This window comes from Penicillium oxalicum, chromosome VIII (genome assembly GCF_001723175.1).
Source record: "Penicillium oxalicum strain HP7-1 chromosome VIII, whole genome shotgun sequence".
Taxonomy (NCBI): Eukaryota; Fungi; Ascomycota; class Eurotiomycetes; order Eurotiales; family Aspergillaceae; genus Penicillium; species Penicillium oxalicum.
The window spans coordinates 210309-230646 of record NC_064657.1 but is presented as its reverse complement, the minus strand read 5'-3'; the positions used below and the strand labels follow the sequence as shown (position 1 = coordinate 230646).

At 48.6% G+C, this 20338-nt stretch overlaps 6 protein-coding genes across 6 annotated transcripts; 4 read left to right on the top strand and 2 right to left on the bottom strand.

Annotated features, from left to right (window-relative positions):
• Nucleotides 1-2269: 2269 nt before the first annotated feature.
• Nucleotides 2270-4510, top strand: POX_h09444 (uncharacterized protein; the record flags this gene model as incomplete). Its single annotated transcript, XM_050118198.1, has 1 exon — nucleotides 2270-4510. The coding sequence occupies one exon, from the start codon at nucleotides 2270-2272 to the stop codon at nucleotides 4508-4510; it is 2241 nt and encodes a 746-aa protein (XP_049964985.1).
• A 787-nt stretch (nucleotides 4511-5297) lies between these two features.
• On the bottom strand, nucleotides 5298-5675 carry POX_h09443 (uncharacterized protein; the record flags this gene model as incomplete). Its single annotated transcript, XM_050118197.1, has 1 exon — nucleotides 5298-5675. The coding sequence occupies one exon, from the start codon at nucleotides 5673-5675 to the stop codon at nucleotides 5298-5300; it is 378 nt and encodes a 125-aa protein (XP_049964984.1).
• Nucleotides 5676-10087: 4412 nt separating this feature from the next.
• On the top strand, nucleotides 10088-10255 carry POX_h09442 (uncharacterized protein; the record flags this gene model as incomplete). Its single annotated transcript, XM_050118196.1, has 1 exon — nucleotides 10088-10255. One exon carries the CDS (start codon nucleotides 10088-10090, stop codon nucleotides 10253-10255), a length of 168 nt encoding a protein of 55 aa, XP_049964983.1.
• Nucleotides 10256-13312: 3057 nt separating this feature from the next.
• On the top strand, nucleotides 13313-13662 carry POX_h09441 (uncharacterized protein; the record flags this gene model as incomplete). The annotated part of the gene is made up of 2 exons (XM_050118195.1): nucleotides 13313-13366; nucleotides 13498-13662. The coding sequence occupies 2 exons, from the start codon at nucleotides 13313-13315 to the stop codon at nucleotides 13660-13662; spliced, it is 219 nt and encodes a 72-aa protein (XP_049964982.1).
• Nucleotides 13663-15665: 2003 nt separating this feature from the next.
• On the top strand, nucleotides 15666-17497 carry POX_h09440 (Major facilitator coppper-regulated transporter crmC; the record flags this gene model as incomplete). The annotated part of the gene is made up of 2 exons (XM_050118194.1): nucleotides 15666-15889; nucleotides 15949-17497. 2 exons carry the CDS (start codon nucleotides 15666-15668, stop codon nucleotides 17495-17497), a joined length of 1773 nt encoding a protein of 590 aa, XP_049964981.1.
• Nucleotides 17498-18463: 966 nt separating this feature from the next.
• On the bottom strand, nucleotides 18464-20254 carry POX_h09439 (Efflux pump roqT; the record flags this gene model as incomplete). The annotated part of the gene is made up of 2 exons (XM_050118193.1): nucleotides 18464-19837; nucleotides 19928-20254. 2 exons carry the CDS (start codon nucleotides 20252-20254, stop codon nucleotides 18464-18466), a joined length of 1701 nt encoding a protein of 566 aa, XP_049964980.1.
• Nucleotides 20255-20338: the final 84 nt, after the last annotated feature.

Here is a 20338-nt window from a genome sequence, read left to right as displayed (position 1 = left end):
ACGACCTGATAGCCGTTGACTTCATTCGTGGGTTTTGCAGTCTGACCCAACCAGCATTTACTCCGTGTAAGAAAACACTCATCCTGGGGCCCACGAGAGGTACTCGAATGCTGGTGCAGCTAGGGTAATCCGCTGAGATCCGTATCACCTTCTCTGGTTGCTCACAATTTTTCGGGCGATCATCACTGGAACCTGGGCAAGGTTTCTTTTCCAAGATCTCGAATAGGCTAGTCGGGGCCAGCTGTAACAACGCAGGGAGAGAGGAGTGTCAACATGCATCGGCTATAGGTCCATCATGGAGTACAGAGTGACGGTGATATACTTCACGGTTAATGTGATGGACCCCCTGAAACTATCCGGATAAATGACTCCCCCCCTGACAGCCAGAGATGTTACATGTAGGAGTACAGTTGTCGGCACCTGGGCAGTGCCGTGCCATGCACTGCCCGCAGTAGACATGTATCTATGACTACATCCAGGTGCTGAGGTGATTCTTTGGTATTTGCCAGGCCGACCGCCATTTCCCACGGCGGTGGGCTTTTTCCACCCGTGCATCACGGCTGGCTTTTGCACACCACGACTACAGACTCGGTCGACTCCGTATATTATTCTTCCCTCCATTGTCGATTATGTTGATGCACAGCGGATTCCCCCCCCACTGGACTTCAATCCAAGAAGAGTGGGATCCATCCGTTCACGCTGACGCCGCGGTGGTTGAAGTGGATACTCTTCTACCGTAGAGCTTGTCTCCATTGGCGGAGAATTCAATCTCCGTCAGTCTTCCCTTTTTTTTTTTTCCTCCCCGCCTCTCCCCGGATGAAGCTGGTGGAGCCCGCGGTTCAAGTGGAAAAACCACAAGTTACTCGAACCGTGCATGGCAAGTGTCATGCTTCTATGGACTCTGGTCAACTTGCCGAGGACGGGGCTGAGTCTTGGGCAGACGGTGCCCATGATCAATCATTGAACTCATGTGCAGCCTGCACACTGGTACAGTAGGAGATAGGAAACGGATCCAGTCGGACCTGCAGTAATTACATCTTGGGCGGAGGATCATATTTCTATCGATTTTCCTTTTCTGGTGGTCCCTGTCCTTGAATTATTGCGCCCACTCGGAACGATCCTGAGACGGAGACTCTGGGGACAGGCCTGCCGAAGAAGATAATTCTGGGTTTTCTGATTATTGGCGGTATTATTATTATTTGATTTATCGCTGGTTATTAGTATTTCCAATCCAGCCAGACGGGAGAACAAACGGCCTTGGCTGGATTGTGAGGAACAAGACGTCGGAGATCTTCCATCCTCATCTTGACTCTGGACTCTTTGGACTTGTCTTCTGACATTGACCCGATTCTGTGTCCAACGAGATTGTTGTCTGCCTCCAGACTTTGGATGAAAATCATTTCCACCACTGTTCCTGAATCACCAGTGAATGACAAGGTCTTCCATCGTTGCGTAAAAGCAAGAGAATACCTCCGCCTCGAGTGCAGTCACGCCAGCTTCAAGGCTTACGCTCCAACAAGAGTGGAGCGACGACGCTGGGAATCGTGCCAGTGAAACGGGATTCCCCTGGTCCTTATCAAACTCTATCCTACTCGCCGCCAAAGAACAGAAAGGAAAGGACAGCACAAAAGGCGACAGCGAAGACGACCATCGAAGCATTGCTGCGGGTGGCACACTTTATCCGGTGGAAAGCTGCTCTTCCCCAGGACCTGCGCAGAGTCGAAAGCCAGCCAACCCTGGACTGGGATCGTGCCGGCATCTGTACCGAGTACCATTGAACGGAGTAATTCACATCGACGGCACTCAAACGATCTCCAGGCAAGAGGGGCAAAGAGACCACCTGCCGTGCGCTTTTGCCTCCTCGGAACAACACCGGTCGACGCCCGTCGCCGATACAACCCTTCCATCTGTGCCGTGGTCGAGCCAGACCCCGTCGTCTATTCTTACCTCTGCCCACCGTTTGGACGAGAATTTTTGGTCCAACTGGTACCCTTGGCTCTGGTACTGATCCTCTAGGTGACAGTTACTGTTTGGTGCGGTCTGACGAGGTCACCAAGACTCCGTCTACTCGCAACTCACACACCCACTCTGCGCGTGACCGTGTTGGAGAGATCCCGTGAGCACGATCGGAGAAGGGGAGAGAGAGGATTTCTGGATCGGGGAGCGACAAATAATTCTCGTCATTTGCGGTAGCCTGGTCTGACAAATCTGATTTCCCACTGCCGTCTTGTGCGAGCAATGAACCTCGTCTAGGGCGTGCTATGTGACGATGATGCCCACTGCCCTCCCGCCCATGATGGCCACGCCGCTGCTCGACGAAACCGCGGCCGTCTCGACCGCCCTTCAAGTCCCCAGTCCTCCGCAGGCCGCCAACTCACCCCCCACGGTCTCTGCTTTGACAACCGCAACCACCACACCAACTCTTCCAGTGACGCCTCCGGCTTCTTCCTCGCCCTCTTCCGCTACCACTTCCGCACTCAGCATCGCCTCGATTGTCTCGGGACATTCGGCGCCCACGTGGTCGCCGCAGGGCCATGCCGCGCCCGCCGTGATGCCGCCACCCGACACGCCGTCCGGAACGATAGTCATCGTGTTCGGTACGGGCATGGAAAGCATCGTGCACATGATCGCCGAGATCGTCGGAAAGCCATGGACAACGGAAACACCATTGACGACCCTGTCAAGAGCCTCTGACGTGGTGGTGGCCGGTGTACTCCCGCAGGATCTCCCACATGGCCTGGATGGATGCGACAGGTCCTCCTTTGTGCTCATCAACACCCACTGCGTGGAGGATGGATCCGCTCCCGAAGACGCGCTGACTGAATTGTGCGATTACGAGTTCCTATACTCGCGGACCCCCTTTTTGCGTCGCGACCTCACGCGCTTCCTCTCGTTGATCCTGGGCCAGACGAAACCGCATGAGGATCTTCGAACCAAGACTCGGACCAATTTCATTTCGACCACCTTTCCAGACGTGCATGCTGCGCTGCCCAATCTGGATATTCTCTCCGTGGGATCAGATGCCGTCGAGATTCGTGTGGACTTGCTGGTCGAGCCCACGATGGATGCCGCTGCGAGCTCGGTGCCGAGCTTAAAGTACGTGGGTCAGCAATTGATGTTGCTGCGCCAGCACACAGAACTTCCCATCATCTTTACGGTGCGCTGTACGAAAGAAAATGGTAAATTCCCAATGGACGATCCAATGTTGTCCTACAAATATCTGCGACGCGCCATCCAGTGGGGAGTAGAGTATATCGACGTCGAGCTCTGGCTCCCGGAGGAGATTCGTCGCCGGCTGGCCGAGGTCAAGGGCCACAGTATCATCATGTCTGCCTTCCATGATTTCTCCGGTACGTGGAAGTGGACGGCTCCTGAGGCTCGTCGCGTGTTTGAAGAAAGTGCCAAATACGGGGACATTGTCAAGATGATTGCCATGGTCTCGACCATCGAGGAGAACTACGAACTGGAGTATTTCCGCTCCACCATCAAGGCTCGTGGACCGGGTCCGTTGCTCTCCGCGGTCAACATGGGTCAAATGGGCCAGCTCTCGCGTGCGCTAAACACCGTCTTTTCCCCCATCACCCACCCTTTACTGCCCATGATTGCTGCTCCGGGTCAGTTGACTGCGGCCGAGATCAACGAGGCCCTCCACATCATGGGTCAGTTACCCAAGCGAGACCTCTACTTCATCGGCTCGTTCCGTGCCACTCCCCAGACGATGTTCATGGAGAAATGCCTCAATGAACTGGGTCTTCCGCACACTTTTACTTCCATCGATCGCGGGCCCAAGGGCTCATCCATGGAGGCGATTTTGAACCAGCCCCAATTTGGTGGTGCTTGCCTCCACCCTCCCATTGCTAGCACCACCACCTCACTGCCGGCAATCAGCGATGCCGCCCGGGCCATTGGCCTGGTCGATACGATTGCCCTCGCCGTGCCCAATGCATGCGGCAGTGCACGGTTCGTCGGGGATAACGCCGCGTGGAAGGGTATCCGGGCAACGCTCACGCGCGAGTACGTCCCCTCAGCATATCGCGGTCGTGCAGCGATCATTCTGGCTGGATCCGAGACCGATGCATCAGCCGCCATCTTTGCTCTGCGCAGTCTTGGCGTTGGCTCCATTTACACTGTGGGCTTCAAGGCCAGTGGTCCCTTGGCGGGTGGCTTGGAACCATTTACCTCGGTGCAGTCGGTCAAACTGGTTGAGCAGCCGTTTGTCATTGTCTCGGCCTTGCCTCCAGAGAAATCCTTGCTGGTGCAGCCGTTGCTGCGTCACTATCGCACGAACGGACGCTCGTCGCCGACATCGACGCGAGGCAAGGTTTACTTGGATCTGACCAACGGACCTAGGAAAGGAGATCCCTTGGCGGTGGCGACCAGTGCGGGATGGACGGCGTATGGCAGCGAGGATGTGAGTGCATGGACGACGGTAGAGACATTGCGGTTACTCGTGGGCCAAAACGTGCCGTTTGACTTTGTACGAATGGCGTCTGGACGGCCATTATTTTGATGCATGGGTGGAGCAGGACCCGCCAGAAGATAATTTTCGTCTTTTTTTTTTCTTTCACAACCTTTTCCTTTGTCTAGCTGAGGGTATTCTTCGCCGGCATGTTTCACCTTTGTCAAATAATCCTCGCATAGCCTAGCATGCTACTCAAAGTCTAGAGAGAATGTTATTTTGTGGCGCAGAACGAGTGGGCATTCCCATCTAAGTGGGTGCTCTAGGACTAGCTTGTAAACAGTTCAGTCAATATCTGCCGCACTCTCCAACGTAATGGCCAAGAAGTCGGAGCCCTCAAAGAAAGTCGCACGTCTATAGCTCAGGCCTCCCAGATCCTTAATCGCCATTGTTGTGAACCAGTCCCGTCTGCGCGTGAAGTAACGAACCATAACGGAGTTGGCCACCGCAATCATGATCTGGAACTGAACTTTCAGCATTGTGCTTCAAGCCTAACATCCAGAGAGAGATAAAGGCCTATAGGCACAATTAAGGCAGAAAAAAAGGGAAAGAGATTGAGGGTCTTATAATATGACTAGGAAGAGTTAGAAGAGGAATCTGCATACGCAGGGGAAAGCCCTTCAACCTCCCTAGGCCACACTGGTACTATACAAGAGGTGGATATACGGCACAGGCACTACATCGAGAAGTAACGAAAGAATTATACACATCGTTTTCCAAGGCACCTCGTGTTACTGTACAGCTGCATGTCCGTCGCGACTATGTACACATGAATCAGTAGGTTTTGATAAGCGCTGAGCAAAAGTGGCCATGGCTCTTACGTTTCAACGACCCTTGACTAGACTGCCAAAGCCCACTTCTGGAACGAATAAAGATCTTCCTTCGAAATGAAGAATACAAGGTCACTATCACGTGCTTGTGCCGGCTGGAAGCCTTCACCCTGGTTCTTATTCACTGTCTTCACTGCCGCAAACGTCTCAGGCGAAGCACATTCATGGCCTTGAAGTTGTGACAGGATCCGGTCTAGCTGCGCCAAGTCGGGGCTGTATGAGAGCTGGTCCTGAGAAACAGGAGTAACTGAAGGTACTCGAAGTTCTTGGTCGACGGGAAAAGGCTGCGCATCACCGGTCACATCGAAGTCATGCATCTTCTTCTTCGAAGTAGCCTGGGTTTCCTTTGCTGGCCTGACAGGAGACGAAATCTTGTTTGAGGCCATGTCGGACACCTAGAATACTGTGCTCTGTCAAACGGGAAGGTAGCTCAATCGTTCAAGATGTCACACAGTTAACGATGGAACAGAAGGCTGACACGGTAGCGATGAAATGGGATGTGCTCCTTCTTATATGCTCCTGCTACTACTCGTCCTTTCTGATCCCAGGTAGCTTGTCCCGGACCAACATCTTCATGTCTTAGTCCATGTAGTTGAAACTTATGACCAGCAGTTATTCCATATTGGCCAATTGAGTCCGGCGAGCGAATGTGTAGGAATCAAACTCAGACTAGTACGCCCATCCCAGGTGAAGACCAGAACAATGGATGGATAGTAGGTGGACAGTAGATGGACAGCAGGTAGACTGTAGGTAGACTGTAGGTGGATAGTAGGTGGACAGTACGTGGATAGTAGGTGGACAGTAGGGTCGGTTGTTGGTGGAAAGTGAGTAGAAGGCGGGTAAGGGACCACAGGCGGGCGTCGATTCCTTCTTGGGAGGTCTACAAGTACATATACAAAGTTTCTACTACACGAGCTTTGATTTGATCGTCAACCAATCCAGAATGGTAAGTGTATATAAGGACAGTCTGTCGCAGCCTCACGGTGTCCCCAAGCAGACCGTCAATTCTTTGCATATATTCAGATATCCCACATACTATCGTACACTTCAGGCATGATGGTTGACAAGGTTCAAATCGTACCGAATTTTTTCGCTCGAGTATCTCAATGTAAGGGGAACATTCAAGCTTCGTGACGGAGAAAAGCTAACAATCCATCACTTTCGATAAGATACTTTCATAGTCGAGGTACAAGGCCTTGAAGCTGCTAGATTTCAACCGATATAGCTTGAGCTAATGGTGTCTTGTCAAAAGCTCTTCTCCAAGTGCCGAAAAAACGAGAGAACTTCTTTCTACGAGCTTGCCGAAATTTACATAGCCTTGATGATGCATGATGACAACTTGCGATGGGCAAAGGAATATCTTGTCCAGGCTCTACGAGATCGACTAGTGGAGCAGGTGGTATGCAACATATTACTACCCGGCGAGGCAAGAGATCTAGCTATCCTTGCTTCGTATTTACACCAAAAGATTTTGATTCAAAGGACGGATTCATTGCTGACTACCTTCATCACATCAGCGAACACTGAAGAAGCTTATACGGAAGCCTTGGTACCTATCGGGGCAAGAATTTAGGGACCAAATAGTTTCCAGCATTGGGAGATGACGATCGCCCTGCCAACGCACTTTGGGGAGCTTGTCACTGTCGTTGGATCAATCACCGACCACCCTCAGATGCATGTTCAGTACCCAATGAGATCTCATCAATTTCCCAGAGGTGGTGTTGAGGTGAGAAGGTCACACAAGCCAGCAAGCAGAACCCAAATTAACTTCAGTTATTAGAGGACATCTTTCTATTTTGACGATAAGAGCCGAGCCCGTCTACGGGAACTGATGTTGATTCTCTTTCTCTGCTATTTCTCAAAGGTTCTGCCCTCCTTGTGTCTTAACGTCCCCCTTTGTCCTCCTCACGTGTCACTCATACGTTTCTTTTTACCTCCTATTGTTTTCTCCAGCTTCAGTCTAGACAGCGATTCTTGTCTCCGCAGCTATTGGGATTTCTCATGAAAACATGTCCGAGGTCTAACAGACTTCGCGGGGATTCTTTCGGTGTTTATTAGCATAATCTGTTGTTATATTCTGGTGCCAGCCCTTGGAATGAGTAAGTAGATCACAATTTACATCGCAAACTATTGCGGGACATTTTCTTTAGTTGCTGAGTCCTGCGGTGTTCACAGCTACGGGTAAGACTTGGAACCCCATATCCACCCTCTTTCAGAATTGTTGCACGGTTCACGGCGGTACGCCAGTACTATTATACAAGCAGCAAAAGCTGAGACCCATACCTGGCTATGGCGCTACCTCCACAATTCGAGGTGCGCCATTCTAGCAAGTACGCTTTATTCTGCATTTTGATCTCACCGCGCTGGTCATGGATATGCTCCAATGCTTCATTCTTCATACAATAGAGACATGCCTTACCATTCTAACACCATCATCCTAAAATGATCAACGAGAAAGATGCTGTATGCTTCATCTATTGGTAGCCACTCGACCTATCGTCCACCTACACTTCACTAAGTTTTCTCACCGAATTCCCACCCATTGCACTGATCTGCAACTAGATCACACTCATCTAATTAATCCATACATGAGTAGACTTGAAATCTCAATAAGTAGCCAACTTTTGCGGCGATCCGAACTTCAATTTTATGAGATCCCTCCATCTGAGTACAAACACACTCTCCCAGAATGGATCCGAAAGTTCTGTTTCTTAATGACGCGGTTAACGACTTCTGTACGTATCTCGACTTTCAGACTGTAGTGCTTAGGCTGATTTCCTGCAGTCACTAAGCATTCAGGAGTCCAGTGCAGCCTCACCAGTGCCAACTACGAGAATCTTGCTGGTTATGTCCTCGAGGTTTTCTCTACGAGCTGGGAGAATTCGATGAGGATACTGCTATGCGAAATTCTCCAAGCTATTCTCTTGAACGCTCGTCAGAGTATCTTAGACAGCTTCAAATAAGACTGCGAAGACAGAGACCAGAACGCCATTCTCGTCCTTGTGATATTTATTGAATTTGGAGTGATGCCATCCGGGTCCATATTTCGACCCATGGCTAAGATGCTCTTGGATGCCCCCGAAAATCATGTGCTAAATCACATCCTGGATGCAATCACGGTAGCAACGCTATCAGAGAGTCTCTCACTTCCAACCAATGTTGCAACATTTTTCGACGAGCTAAACAGAGACTGTCAGAGCGTCACTTGGAGCCACGTGTGATGCACTAGGCTACAAATCTCGCGAGGTAACATCCCTTTTCAGTCTCTTCGCATGAAGATCTGGCATCTATCAGTTATATTAGGGATATCATGTTAGGGATGGGACCCTGGAGTGAAGGTAAGGGAAAGAAGCTGTGAGCCTTCATGTGGATCTGTATGCAGGGTCGTTCAATGAACTCCCAGTGCCCGAGTCAATATGCCGAGATCTTAGAGATTGCGTGCATTATTATTTGGTATTCAGATACAGCGGCTTTCCATGTGACTGAATAACAACAAACAGCACCACTGAATAATATATATTCGTGAGATTGGTGGCTTGAAATTTGCACTTGCGAAAAGAACTAAGATACTTGAGCTTTATAGCGATGCATATCGCATCAAACAGAAAGCGTGAGAAATAGTCCGCAATTTCCATCTGATTGATCAATGACCTCATATACAGTGCGCCATAAAATGATACGTCCTAGCGACATTCAAATGCCCTTCGTACTTAATCTTATTGGGAACTTTCCTGCTCAGAATGACTGACTACCTTTAAAGGGCAAACTAAGAAAAGTCAGACACTCAAGCAAACTCGAGTCAGTTAACCTACTTACAAGGTGGTTGTCTCCAAATCGAAAGATTTCCCTCTGAAGGACCCATGTTATAAAAATTGAGAACCGGGTCAGGGTCAGGAAGAATGATGATGCTGTCACTGGTTGAGGACTGAGCCAAGTGGGCAGAGGGGGGCTGACGAGATTTGTCTAATGAATACTGGCAAAATTAATATCATTGAGTGAATACAATAATTGTTCTGGGGGGCGGCACAAACACTACCTTGCTCTGCTTGGGGAAGTGAAACTGAGTCTTCATTTTCTTCAAGGGGCAAGCAACCTCTTATTGCTGTGATAACCCTAGAGAGCTCAGTTCTCAACATACATGCCGCGTTTTCGATACGTCTTTCATCGAAAGTTAGATTTCTTTGCCCTTTAACCTACCTCCTTCGGGATTATCAGATCTAAATAGAGCAAATCGCCGAGCATTTGGCCGCGGCGGCGGCCAATGTTCTTCAATTGAATACTATTTGAAACCAACTCATTGTAGCTTATCTCAAAGCAAGTTACATTCTATAATTAACCGCCGGAAACTGCATCCTGCCTTTCAACTTTGGAAGAAGTCCAGTACTTGGTCCGGCAAACTATGAATAACAGGTCAGTCGCATCACATGACCTTTTGTCAGCCAATCACCGGACATTGCGACCGTGACAGTGTCTTCCAAGACACCAATGCTACAGCATCAGACGTAGTGCGCACTGTTTGATATCAAGTATATGAGCATGTGATTCTGCCGGTGCCATAGCACACCGGCTAGCTAAGAAACTTTATCTACTAATAACGATCTTACCATCCCTTTCTTCCTTCTTTGGCTGCTTCTACCTTCAAGAGCCTTTTTCTTCACAGACGAAACTATAAACAGGTGACTTCCTCGCTACCCGCCTACATCGTTCGGTTTCCAATTACACACACAATCTTCGCGTTCGTCTTTCTGAACGTCATGAGAGCTCGGTATATCCCTCGTTAGCTATTGCCAGACTTCATATGGCAGGAGAAAAACGTACGATCGGTCGCGAAAGAGATACTACCTACGCCCCGGCTAACACACCCTTGCTCCGCCGAATTCGGGGTGTTTTGTATTTCTATTTACAACGGTTCTTTCGCTCTTACTACAGCTGGACTAGCATCGTTTACGATAACCAAATTACCTAGCTTCCGTTTAGGCTTATTCTGAAGTAGTCTGATAGTACTCGGTAGGCCTTGCAATTACTCGCGAACCGGCTCGCAGGACTCGCGAGTTCGAGCCAGAAGTACGAGCCGGCTCGCCGCGAGTAATTGCAAGGTCTAGTTATACGCAATAAAAACGGAATAAGAGAAAGCTGTCTAAGCAGAGAGATCACGCGCTGCTCCTCTTGATCCTCTTAGGCCTCCGTGGTTGGTTGTTGATAGAGCGCTTGCCTGCCTTTGAACACGATCCATAACTTAGGGGTAAGTTGCAGACTCTCTCTGATTTAATGATAACTGTAATGTTGTATCTAGTTCTGGAAGGCCTAATATCCGGTATACTCTAGGCCGTTATATCCTGACTACTCTGAGGCTTTACCGAATCGCCTGGTAGTCGTTATTTTGATGCAGGAGTATTGAAGTAAGTACAATAAACCTTTAGCTTCGGATGAAGAGCTATTGTCTTTGATAGAGATAGAAAGATTAGTGTATTCTATATGGTGGCTGATCGATAGGGCGGGGCTATCCCGAAAGGTCGTTTTGTCGGAGAGCAGAGCTGTCAATCTACTTTGTGCCTTATGACTTTCTGTGGAAAGCGATGAGCGTTGATTTAATGGAGGAGACCTGTTTTTTGTATTAGTTGAGATTGCCTTGTATTCTTGATGTTTCTTAGTGACCTGGAATTTGGACTCTTAGTGGAAATTCCTTTCTCTCTAACCTTGTTATCGTTGGTCTACGTGTAGTACACGAAAAGCACAAGAAAGAGCTATGATTGTGACCTCGTGCCTTTGAACTGATTTGAGAGACGAGATATAATACATAGTGTAACGAGACCTCTTTTGGATTGAAGAACCGTGAATTATTTTATAGCCTGTGCCGACTTCTCGCCCACTAAAGCATTATAGATTCTAACACAAAAGCCGTGCATATCGAACCAAGCAACACCATAGACTCTGCGATTGATGATTAGGAAATTGATGACGAACAGAACACTTCCACGCCTCGGCCTTATACGCCTCTATTCGAGCGCAAAGATCTATAATCACTCCTACTTACTAATTTAGTTCTTACCTAATTACTTTTATATTAGCAAAAGAACGAGTCGGAAACTATTCAATCTCTAAAAATATTACGTCGTTTAATGCTCTTAGCAGAAGAGGAGAATAATATCTAATAAAAGATTAGCCCGTATATGCTTCGGGAACGTGAAGGGAATTCTAGCCTAGTCTAACCACGACCTCTTCGGGCGAACTGAGGTTGGTCTTATGGCAGGCGACTTGAACGTACTCGTCTCCAGACGGGTACGTGTGAAAACACTGCGAATAACCAAAGCAGTAAGTTTTGACCGAGCTTTTCATGATTAAAATACAATATTCAATAGACTAAATAACAAAGAGTGATCAAAGACAAAACGATTGTTTTTATTGGGTACTGTGACGACAGCAAAAATCCGCGTATCATTTCATTATGCATGTGTGATAGTAGCGGTAATCTGGAATGGGAAAATCACGAGCTCCCCTTAGTTGAAGGGCGTGCCGATTTCAAAATAGCACTGTAATTAAACTGCTAATGTGACAATCAGAGGCTAATATGGCAATCAAAAAAGGAAATTCGGGCTATCTCAGTCTTTGAGAGCAAATGTCATAGAGAACATGGTATCTCGTGTCTGGGTAGCTCCGTTGGCGAAGGTCACGACTCCTCGACGACAGAGTCCAACCGAGGCCATATACATCATACGCCGATCGTTCTCGGTCATCGGAGAGAATTTCGTGTGCATCGACAATGAGCTGGTATCGCGCTAAACGTTCTTCCTTGGGCAGCCTTTCAGCTAAAGGACTCGCTTTACTGTCGGGATGATAAATTTTGACAAGGTCGAAGTACCTGGATTTGGGGTACTTTGAATATTTCTGGATTCCCATGACCTCGTATGGCGTGGGTTGGGGGTTCGATGGCCAAGTATAATATCTCTGGTGAGAGAACGAGTGGCCTTTTCTTTTCGGTGATTCGAGAACGGTGCCATTTAGATAAAATGATTGGCCCGAACTGAAGCGAGCCAATACACCCCATTTGGCTGTGCGGTGCATTTCAAAGAGGATAACGAGATACTGGGGTCATTTAGAGAAAGCAGAAGAGGGTGTAGAAGAGTGAGAGGTTTTGTGGGTTTCTGTTCTGCAAACCACATACAATGGACGCTCTTGAAAGCTTTCAAATACCCTCAGACTTTACCCTGCTGTAGCGTGAATGGGTAGGCATAGAAGAATGAGGGGGAATGATCCCCAGAAATGCTTTCGGCCTGAGCATCACACATCACATTACTCGAAAGAGGAGGCACAAGGGCAGAAGTCATGAGCTCCACTGCGCGTTAGTATGAGCATGTTTGTAGGTCCCGTCGAGTTCATTGGGTATGTGGCTGAGACGCAGATGTACTGCAACCGCAGATAAGATAGGGTATCCGCTTTTGCGTGTGATGAGCACATAGGCTCACCGTGACCTGCGGGTGATCAACAGGAGGCAGCAAGGTCCTTTAATACCGGTCCGGCCTCATTGAGAGAAACCTACCCTGGGTACAGGATTATTCATGCTATGTTATGGGGTCGAATAGTTCGTCGACTAGGTGCGAACCTCCCAATATCGGAGTGATATCTTGGCCCACAGTGAATTTACAGTTTCGGAAGACGGCCATGCCGAGGCAAATCGCAAGTGAGCAAAATTGAGCAACTTTGACCATGTAAAATACCAAATAACCGCCTTGAATTCTAATTAGTCATTGTTTTATTTCTGTGAGTCGATTCTCAATTCGCTTTAATGGGTATATAACACCAGGAGGCATCTCCTATGAAGTCCCCCACTCCAGGAGAATAACAAAACCTTGCTCAACAGAGCCGGGCAGGCTTGTCAAATTTTCAAAGACACAGCGTGCAAGGTATTACACCGTACTCATTATAGATCATACGACACCTTTCCGTTTGCTGTGTAAGCTGACTGCCATAAACAAACACAAAGGTTGCCAAGGAAGAGTCTGCAATTCCAAGTCGTCGCATCGAAATGACGGCCACTGTGTTAATAAACACGTTCATTTTGAGTTTCCAAGGGAACCCAGTGCCTCTGCGTTGTTCGAGACGAATTTTATGTCAACTAGGAACATTTTTTTCACCGAATTACAGGCATGAAGTCCCAAAGAACATAATTTTTGATTTCTATATAACTGATTGCTAAAAATTTGCATCTAGGATTCGAGCGTCGCAGGCCTCCAAAATCTAGACCATTCCATCAAATTTGCGCACCTTTTTGGAATCGACGACCTACAGTTCGAGATTGCGGCGGAGCAGAGGCAGCTGCTCTTCACAAGGGCGTGGACCAGCGTGGCGACGGCATGGCTGGACTGGTGGCTGTAGTTTCTGGGTGCAAGGATGAGGGTTCTGGATGGTGGAATCCAACAGGACCCGGGCACTAAATAGCTTTGTGGATGACTACATAGTGTTTGCCCAGGGGAAGATAGGCAGGGGAGTGAGGTAGAGGTCGAGCGAAGGGGGAGTGACGGAGGGGCCTTAGAGAGCGATGATCTCTAGGAGAGCGGGATGGTGGCCCTGAGGGGGTAGCGGGTGTACCGTCTCCAGCCCTGCACAGGTACAGCAAGCCAGACGTAAGCTGCATTTGTTCGGAGCGTTTTGATAGCAATAAGATGAGATATCTCACCTGCAATGCAGACTCGTACTGTAGTTGAGGCAGCACTAAGTATAAGCACATTTGTGGGTCTCGAGGGGATTGAGTACGAGACTAACATGGAGCCCTCCTCAAGGACAGAATGTGGTCCCACAAGTGATGAGTCGGCCACAATGCAGGATATAAAAGGGAGCAACAAGTCATCCATTGAGATGGATTTAGTAGTGTATTAGTCCTTTATATTCTGGATGGCATAAATTTTGATTGTAAGAAAATAACTGAATATCAGTATTTTCACGTCGGCCTAGGCATTTATGCAAAGATGCTTTATGTTTTGCGACGCTTCTAATAAAAAGGAAATTATAGGCATAACCGGGAAGCGGTCTCAGAAAGCAGAATGCCACCTACGAACCTTCAGGCGTTGGAAGAGACCCTTGCAGTGACTCGGGTCATTGATGGGTTTTAGTGTTTAGCACTATTTTGGCGAAGAGTCAAGTCATCGCCTTACCAGAACGAAGTGTCGAGGCTGCAGCAAAAACGCTCTCGCCGGAGCTGACGCTCCGTTATACGTACTTGCCTGGATTGTTGTGAGGGTATGGAAGATCCCAAGTCGTGCAATATCACGTGGGAATGATCATGAGGTGACCAATGGAATTACATAACGCGGGGCCAGCCCCATGGAGGGCATAACATTAACCTCCTGTGGAGGGGGTTTGGTTGGTGGGACCCGTGTGTGTATCTAAGTTGGTTTGCATGGACTGCGACATTGCGTCGATGCCTCACGTCGAAAATGACACAAGACACGGTACGTAGTTTCTGTTCACGGCCAGAGAATCTAGAATCACCGGGCCTCTCGTACCTATCGAAGCTGCAGAGCCCAGACCATCCCCAAGTAAAAATATCCTATCAGGCGCGACAGGACGAGATTGTCCTCCGATCGTAACCAAAGTCATGGTGCACGAGATACACAACTTCAATCTACCACTAGTAGCTACGACTGTTAATCCAAGGATTACCAACTTCCAAGAGAAGTGACGAAATATTCCGCATCCGCGTGATCTTCCTCAAGTACATCCTCAGGTTCGCGATCCTGTCGACGAGCGATTTATCACGCCACAATAGGATCTCAAATTGACTCAATGATGATTACCTCTCTATATTCACCTGTGTTAGTGTACGGAAATACCCGCTTGTCTGAAAGTGCACAAAGCCATGCTGGCATGCACCATTGGACAGCCATTTCCAACGCGAATCGAGCTAATGATAATCAATAACCCTGGCTTACGCACGTTTTCCACGAGTTCGAATCCTGTTTCTCAAAAAAAGAAAAGAAAAAAAGGAACAACAAAGGCGCAAAAGAACGAGCCTAGGGAAGGACGTGACTTTTCAAGGGGCTGGAGTCACTATAGCCTATCCGGACAAGGCTAGTGTCCGCGCGAATTTGAGTGCATTGCAGTCTCACGCCGGAGAATGAGATCAGACCTGCGACAAGTGGCATGAACTGAGGAAGTAATCACCCACGTTGTCCCCACTTGGCGACCTTTCAAGTCTAGCCCTGGAATCCTGGATTATATAGTTGTTTTGGTCCAATCTGGACTACTTTCCCTAACTTATGTGCGCTTATTTAACAGCAAGCCAAGCGTTCTTGATCGCTTGCACGCTGTTTTCTTTCTTTCTGTTACTACAACCATCGTCTTACCCTGTCCTCACGGTTGCCACAACCCAGCCAAACATAATGGTGTTTCGCAATTCAGACAAGGCGAAGGACGATATAAACATACGCACGGCGACTGCGGAGGCAAGAGCGGATGCCGACGCTCAAAGTTTAGAAGACAGGGACGAGCGAGAAGTGCTCGAGCATCCTGATCAGATCACCCATGACGCTCAGGCTGGAGTTCAGAAAGCCGAAGCCACAGCCTTAGTGTGGTCTAAGAAGGGCCTTTATAGCACATATGCCTGGTAACCGTTTCCAAAATGCTATCACAGCCCATGTTCTAACGTCGAGTCTCAATTTGCAGGATTTGGCTGTGCTTCTTCGTTCTGTCGATGCAATCCTCAATCAGCAATAACATGATCTACTACGCATACGCCAGCTTTGCTTCCGCCCCTCAGATCTCCCAAGCGTATATTGTGTCGACAATCGTGGGCGGAGTTCTTCAACTTCCCATTGCGAAGACTCTCAACCTCTGGGGCCGTACGGAGGGCTTCCTGACATTCTTAATGGTTTTCATTCTTGGTCTGATCGTGGTCGCCTCCTGCAACGGCCCCAATGGCTTTGCGGCTGGCTACACTCTGTACTGGATCGGCTATACGGCTCTGAATTTCATTTTAACCGTGTTCGTCGCCGATGCGTCCGGATTGAGGAATCGTGCTTTTGTCTATGCTTTCATTGGCACGCCAACTATCTGTACCGCCTTTGTTGGGCCCCTCGCTGCTCAGACATTCGTCGCTCACTCGACATGGCACTGGGCGTATGGCTGTTTTGCTATCATTACCTTTATTGTTTTTGTCCCGCTCGCTGTCGTGTTCAAAGTCTACCAACGCAAGGCCGAGAAGCTGGGGCTTTTCCAGCATGTGAAAACTGACCGGTCCAAGGTTCAGTCGATCATTCACTATGTGCACGAATTCGACATTGTCGGGGCTCTTATTCTCATGGCGGCGTTCATCCTATTCCTCCTGCCCTTCAGCCTCAAGACATATGGGCTTACCGGGTACTCTTCAGCAACTTTTATCGCCACGGTCGTTATCGGACTACTGCTCTTCCCGGTGTTCGCTATCTGGGAGTGCTACTTTGCCAGAATTCCCTTCATCAAATGGGAGTTATTCAAAAAGCGCACAGTTCTGGGAGCTTGTATCCTGTCAGCCATCATCTTCTTCAACTACTACACGTGGGATCAATACTTTTACTACTATGTTCAGGTAGTATACAACCTCGATACCTCCAAGACAGGATACATGACGCAGATCTACGGTGTTGGATCGACCATCTGGGCGGTGCTGTTCGGCATTTGGATTCGCAAAACCAAATACTTCAAGAATGTCTGCCTCTTCTTCGGTGCACCATTCCTCATGCTTGGCGCAGCTCTCATGATCCATTTCCGAGGCTCCCAAAGTGACATTGGTTACTTAGTGATGTGTCAGATTTTCATTGCTGTTGGGGGTGGAACCCTCGTGATCGGAGATGAGATGGCTGTCATGGCTGCCGCTGACCGCAACGGCGTCCCATTGATGATTGCTCTTATCAGCTTGTCTTCGAGTGTTGGCGGGGCCATCGGATATGCCGTGGCGAGTGCCATATATGCCAATACTTTCCCTCAAGCTTTGCTCAGAGCTCTTCCAGAGTCAGCCAAGGCGGATTACGCTACTATCTACGCTGGTGGATCGGCAGCCCAGCTGATGTATCCTCCGGGCAGTGAGACGCGAGATGCGATTAATTACGCCTGGGCTTACAGCCAAAAGTACGAGTGCATCACGGCCGCATGTCTCGTCGTTCTTGCTTTCCCGGCGATTGCAATCTGGAAGAATTATAATGTCGACAGAAAGCAGGTGAAGGGCACCGTTATCTAAAAAAAGACTTTAATCATTGTTACGTGGCTAGGAGTACCATGGATGGGGTAGGAGAAGGAAGACATTGCGAAAACTCGACGAAGCCATTCAAGAACTTGCATGGACCAGTTGTGAGAAGTGCAGTATTAATGAACGTCAATTAAGGCCACATGCATATTTCTTTCTAATAGATGACTTCGTCTTAGAAAGGATTGAAGGTACCGCGTTTATCAGAGCACAATGCGCATTGAGCTCCTACACTCAATGTTCAAAGTTGGTACTGCGAAAGAATCATCCATAGCTAATTTTAACGCGTGTACATGGTTACTGCAACTTGAAAAGTGATAACAATGCAACTGACTAAATTAAGTAATTAACTCACCATCTGGGTAATTGGCAGTTTTGTACTCCCTTACTAGTTGGCCCAACGCGGCCATACACTTAGGCAACCTCGCACAAAGCAAGCACAAATGGAGGCGCATCTTCGTGCCCATGCTTTCTCACCCAAACCTTGTCAGCCGGTAAATATGTTCCCATTCCGATTAGCGATAATTCTACAGTAGCGGCGGAATTATGATCGTGTCTAGTATCAATGCTTTTTTCTCCTTGTCCCTGAAACTAGCCCCACTTACCTGCAGAAATCTGCTCAATTTCGCTCACATCCTTTCAATGTAATTATACAGGAAGAAAAGTACTGCCTAGAAAGCTCAAAGAGCCATCCTGAATATGGGGCAAATCAAGAACATGGATCACATTTTCTTTATTCCCCACTTTCATTTCTTCGAACTATGTATTCGGTTTGGTATCGCATCCTTGATGGATGACTAGATGCTCGATCTGTGTTGTCTGGTCTTCTTATACCTTAGGTGTGCCTTTTCTAGGTAGACTAGCTAATTCCGGGAAAAGAATGTTTTAAATCTATTTCAGCGAACTATCGACATCAAAATATAGAATGACTGCCTATAATATGTATAGTTCGCGACCATTTCAGGCAGACACGGCGGTTGTATCGTCGTTTAAAGTCGCATCGCTTTTCTTGACACTCTTCCACTCCAAAAAGCAGCTACTCACAAATGCAACAAGTAATAAAGCCAGGCTAACGCGGTAAGCATCCCGTAATCCGTCCATGTAAGCTTTGATCACCCCATCCAGCTGATCGAGTTGGCCCAAATTTGCCAACACGTGCCTCATCTCGGTAGCTCCCGCATTGAGAATGGCGCTTGGATTGACCCGGGGGGCGTATGCGCGAATACCAGCTTGCAAGCCATTCTGAAAGACTGCTTGGCCCACCGCGATGAAGATAGCGCCCCCCAAAGTTTGCAAGAACATGACACTGGCAGTTCCCACCGGGATGTCCTCAGGGCTCAATACCGTCTGCACGGCAGTCATTGGGATTTGGAGACCCGCACCAATACCCGCCCCGACGACAATCTGGTAGCCAATCCATTTGGCTGTAGACATATCGACATCGTAAAGGGTGATCAGGCCCGTTCCGATAGCACAGATAGCAGTGCTGCCAATCAAGAAAGGGGTATAATAACCGACTGCTGTCACCATCGCCCCCACCATGATGGATGACAGCACAGTCGTAAGCATGAATGGCAGAAGCTGCAGACCAGCGGTCATTGCGGACGACCCTCTGACGCTCTGAAAATAGATAGGGAGATAGTAGACCAGAAGGAAAAATCCGCCGCTAAAGAAGAACGCAAATAGTCCAGCAGACCAAATGGAACGCTTCGCGAGGATCGAAGGTGGCAAGGTTGCGCTGGCACTCTTGCTAATGGCCCTATTTTTCTCGTCTCGCCGAGTGATCCAGACCTGAGAGGCCGCAAAAAGAAGAATCAAGAGGCCGAATCCGACGAAAAGTCCGATAATCTGAGAGCTCCCCCAAGCGTAGGAGTTTCCGCCCCATTGTAATGCGAGAATCAAGCATATGACCGCTGGAATAATCAAGCTCGCACCGATCAGGTCCAATTCTTGAGCAATGCGGGACCAAGTTATTGCCTGATTGTTGCTCGGCAAGCGAAGGAAAAGAAGGACGACCACCATTGAAATGCCGCCCACTGGAAGGTTGATGTAGAAGCACCATCTCCACGACGGACCATCCGTGAACGCTCCACCAAGGAGAGGCCCGACAATGGAGGCAACACCCCATACAAGGCCATAGATACCAAAGACAAGGGGTCTTTTGGGAAGAGGCACCGTCATGGAGATGATGACCAAAGCGCCAGAAAATATGCCAGCAACCCCGATTCCTGCGATTGCACGACCAACGATCAAGACGGGGCTGGAAGGCGCCACGCCGCAGATCAAGGATCCGATCTCGAATATGCCCACTGCAGTCAAGAAAGAAAATTTCACCTAAGACAGGTCAGAAGACTGTTTTCATATTTAGCAGCATGGAAGAAATCCCAACAACTGCCAGACTGAATCTGCAGCAGGATGACTGACATTGAGAATCTTATAAATTCTGCCATATGAGGGCTGCAGAGCAGTTGAAGTCAGGAAATAGGCACTGCCATACCAGGCAATATCTGGAATACTCTTGAATTGATCCGTGATCTTTGGAATCGCTACTCCGATGATAGTTTGATCCAGAGCTACCAAGAAGGCAGCTAGGTAGATTGCCAGGACGATGATGATGACCTGACCCAGAGGAGGAAACTGCGACTCTTTGTTGGGGTCTGGAGCTTCAACACTACTAACGTCGGGATCTACCCGTGGAGCAGATTTGTCCCCGTTGGCTGTGAGATTTTCAAGAGCGGGAGCTTCCCCCATGATGGAGGATGGACGGGAAGACGAGGTAGGGTTGAAGTGGTGATGATAATTTGAATTTCTGTACCTCGAACGGCAAACAATCAA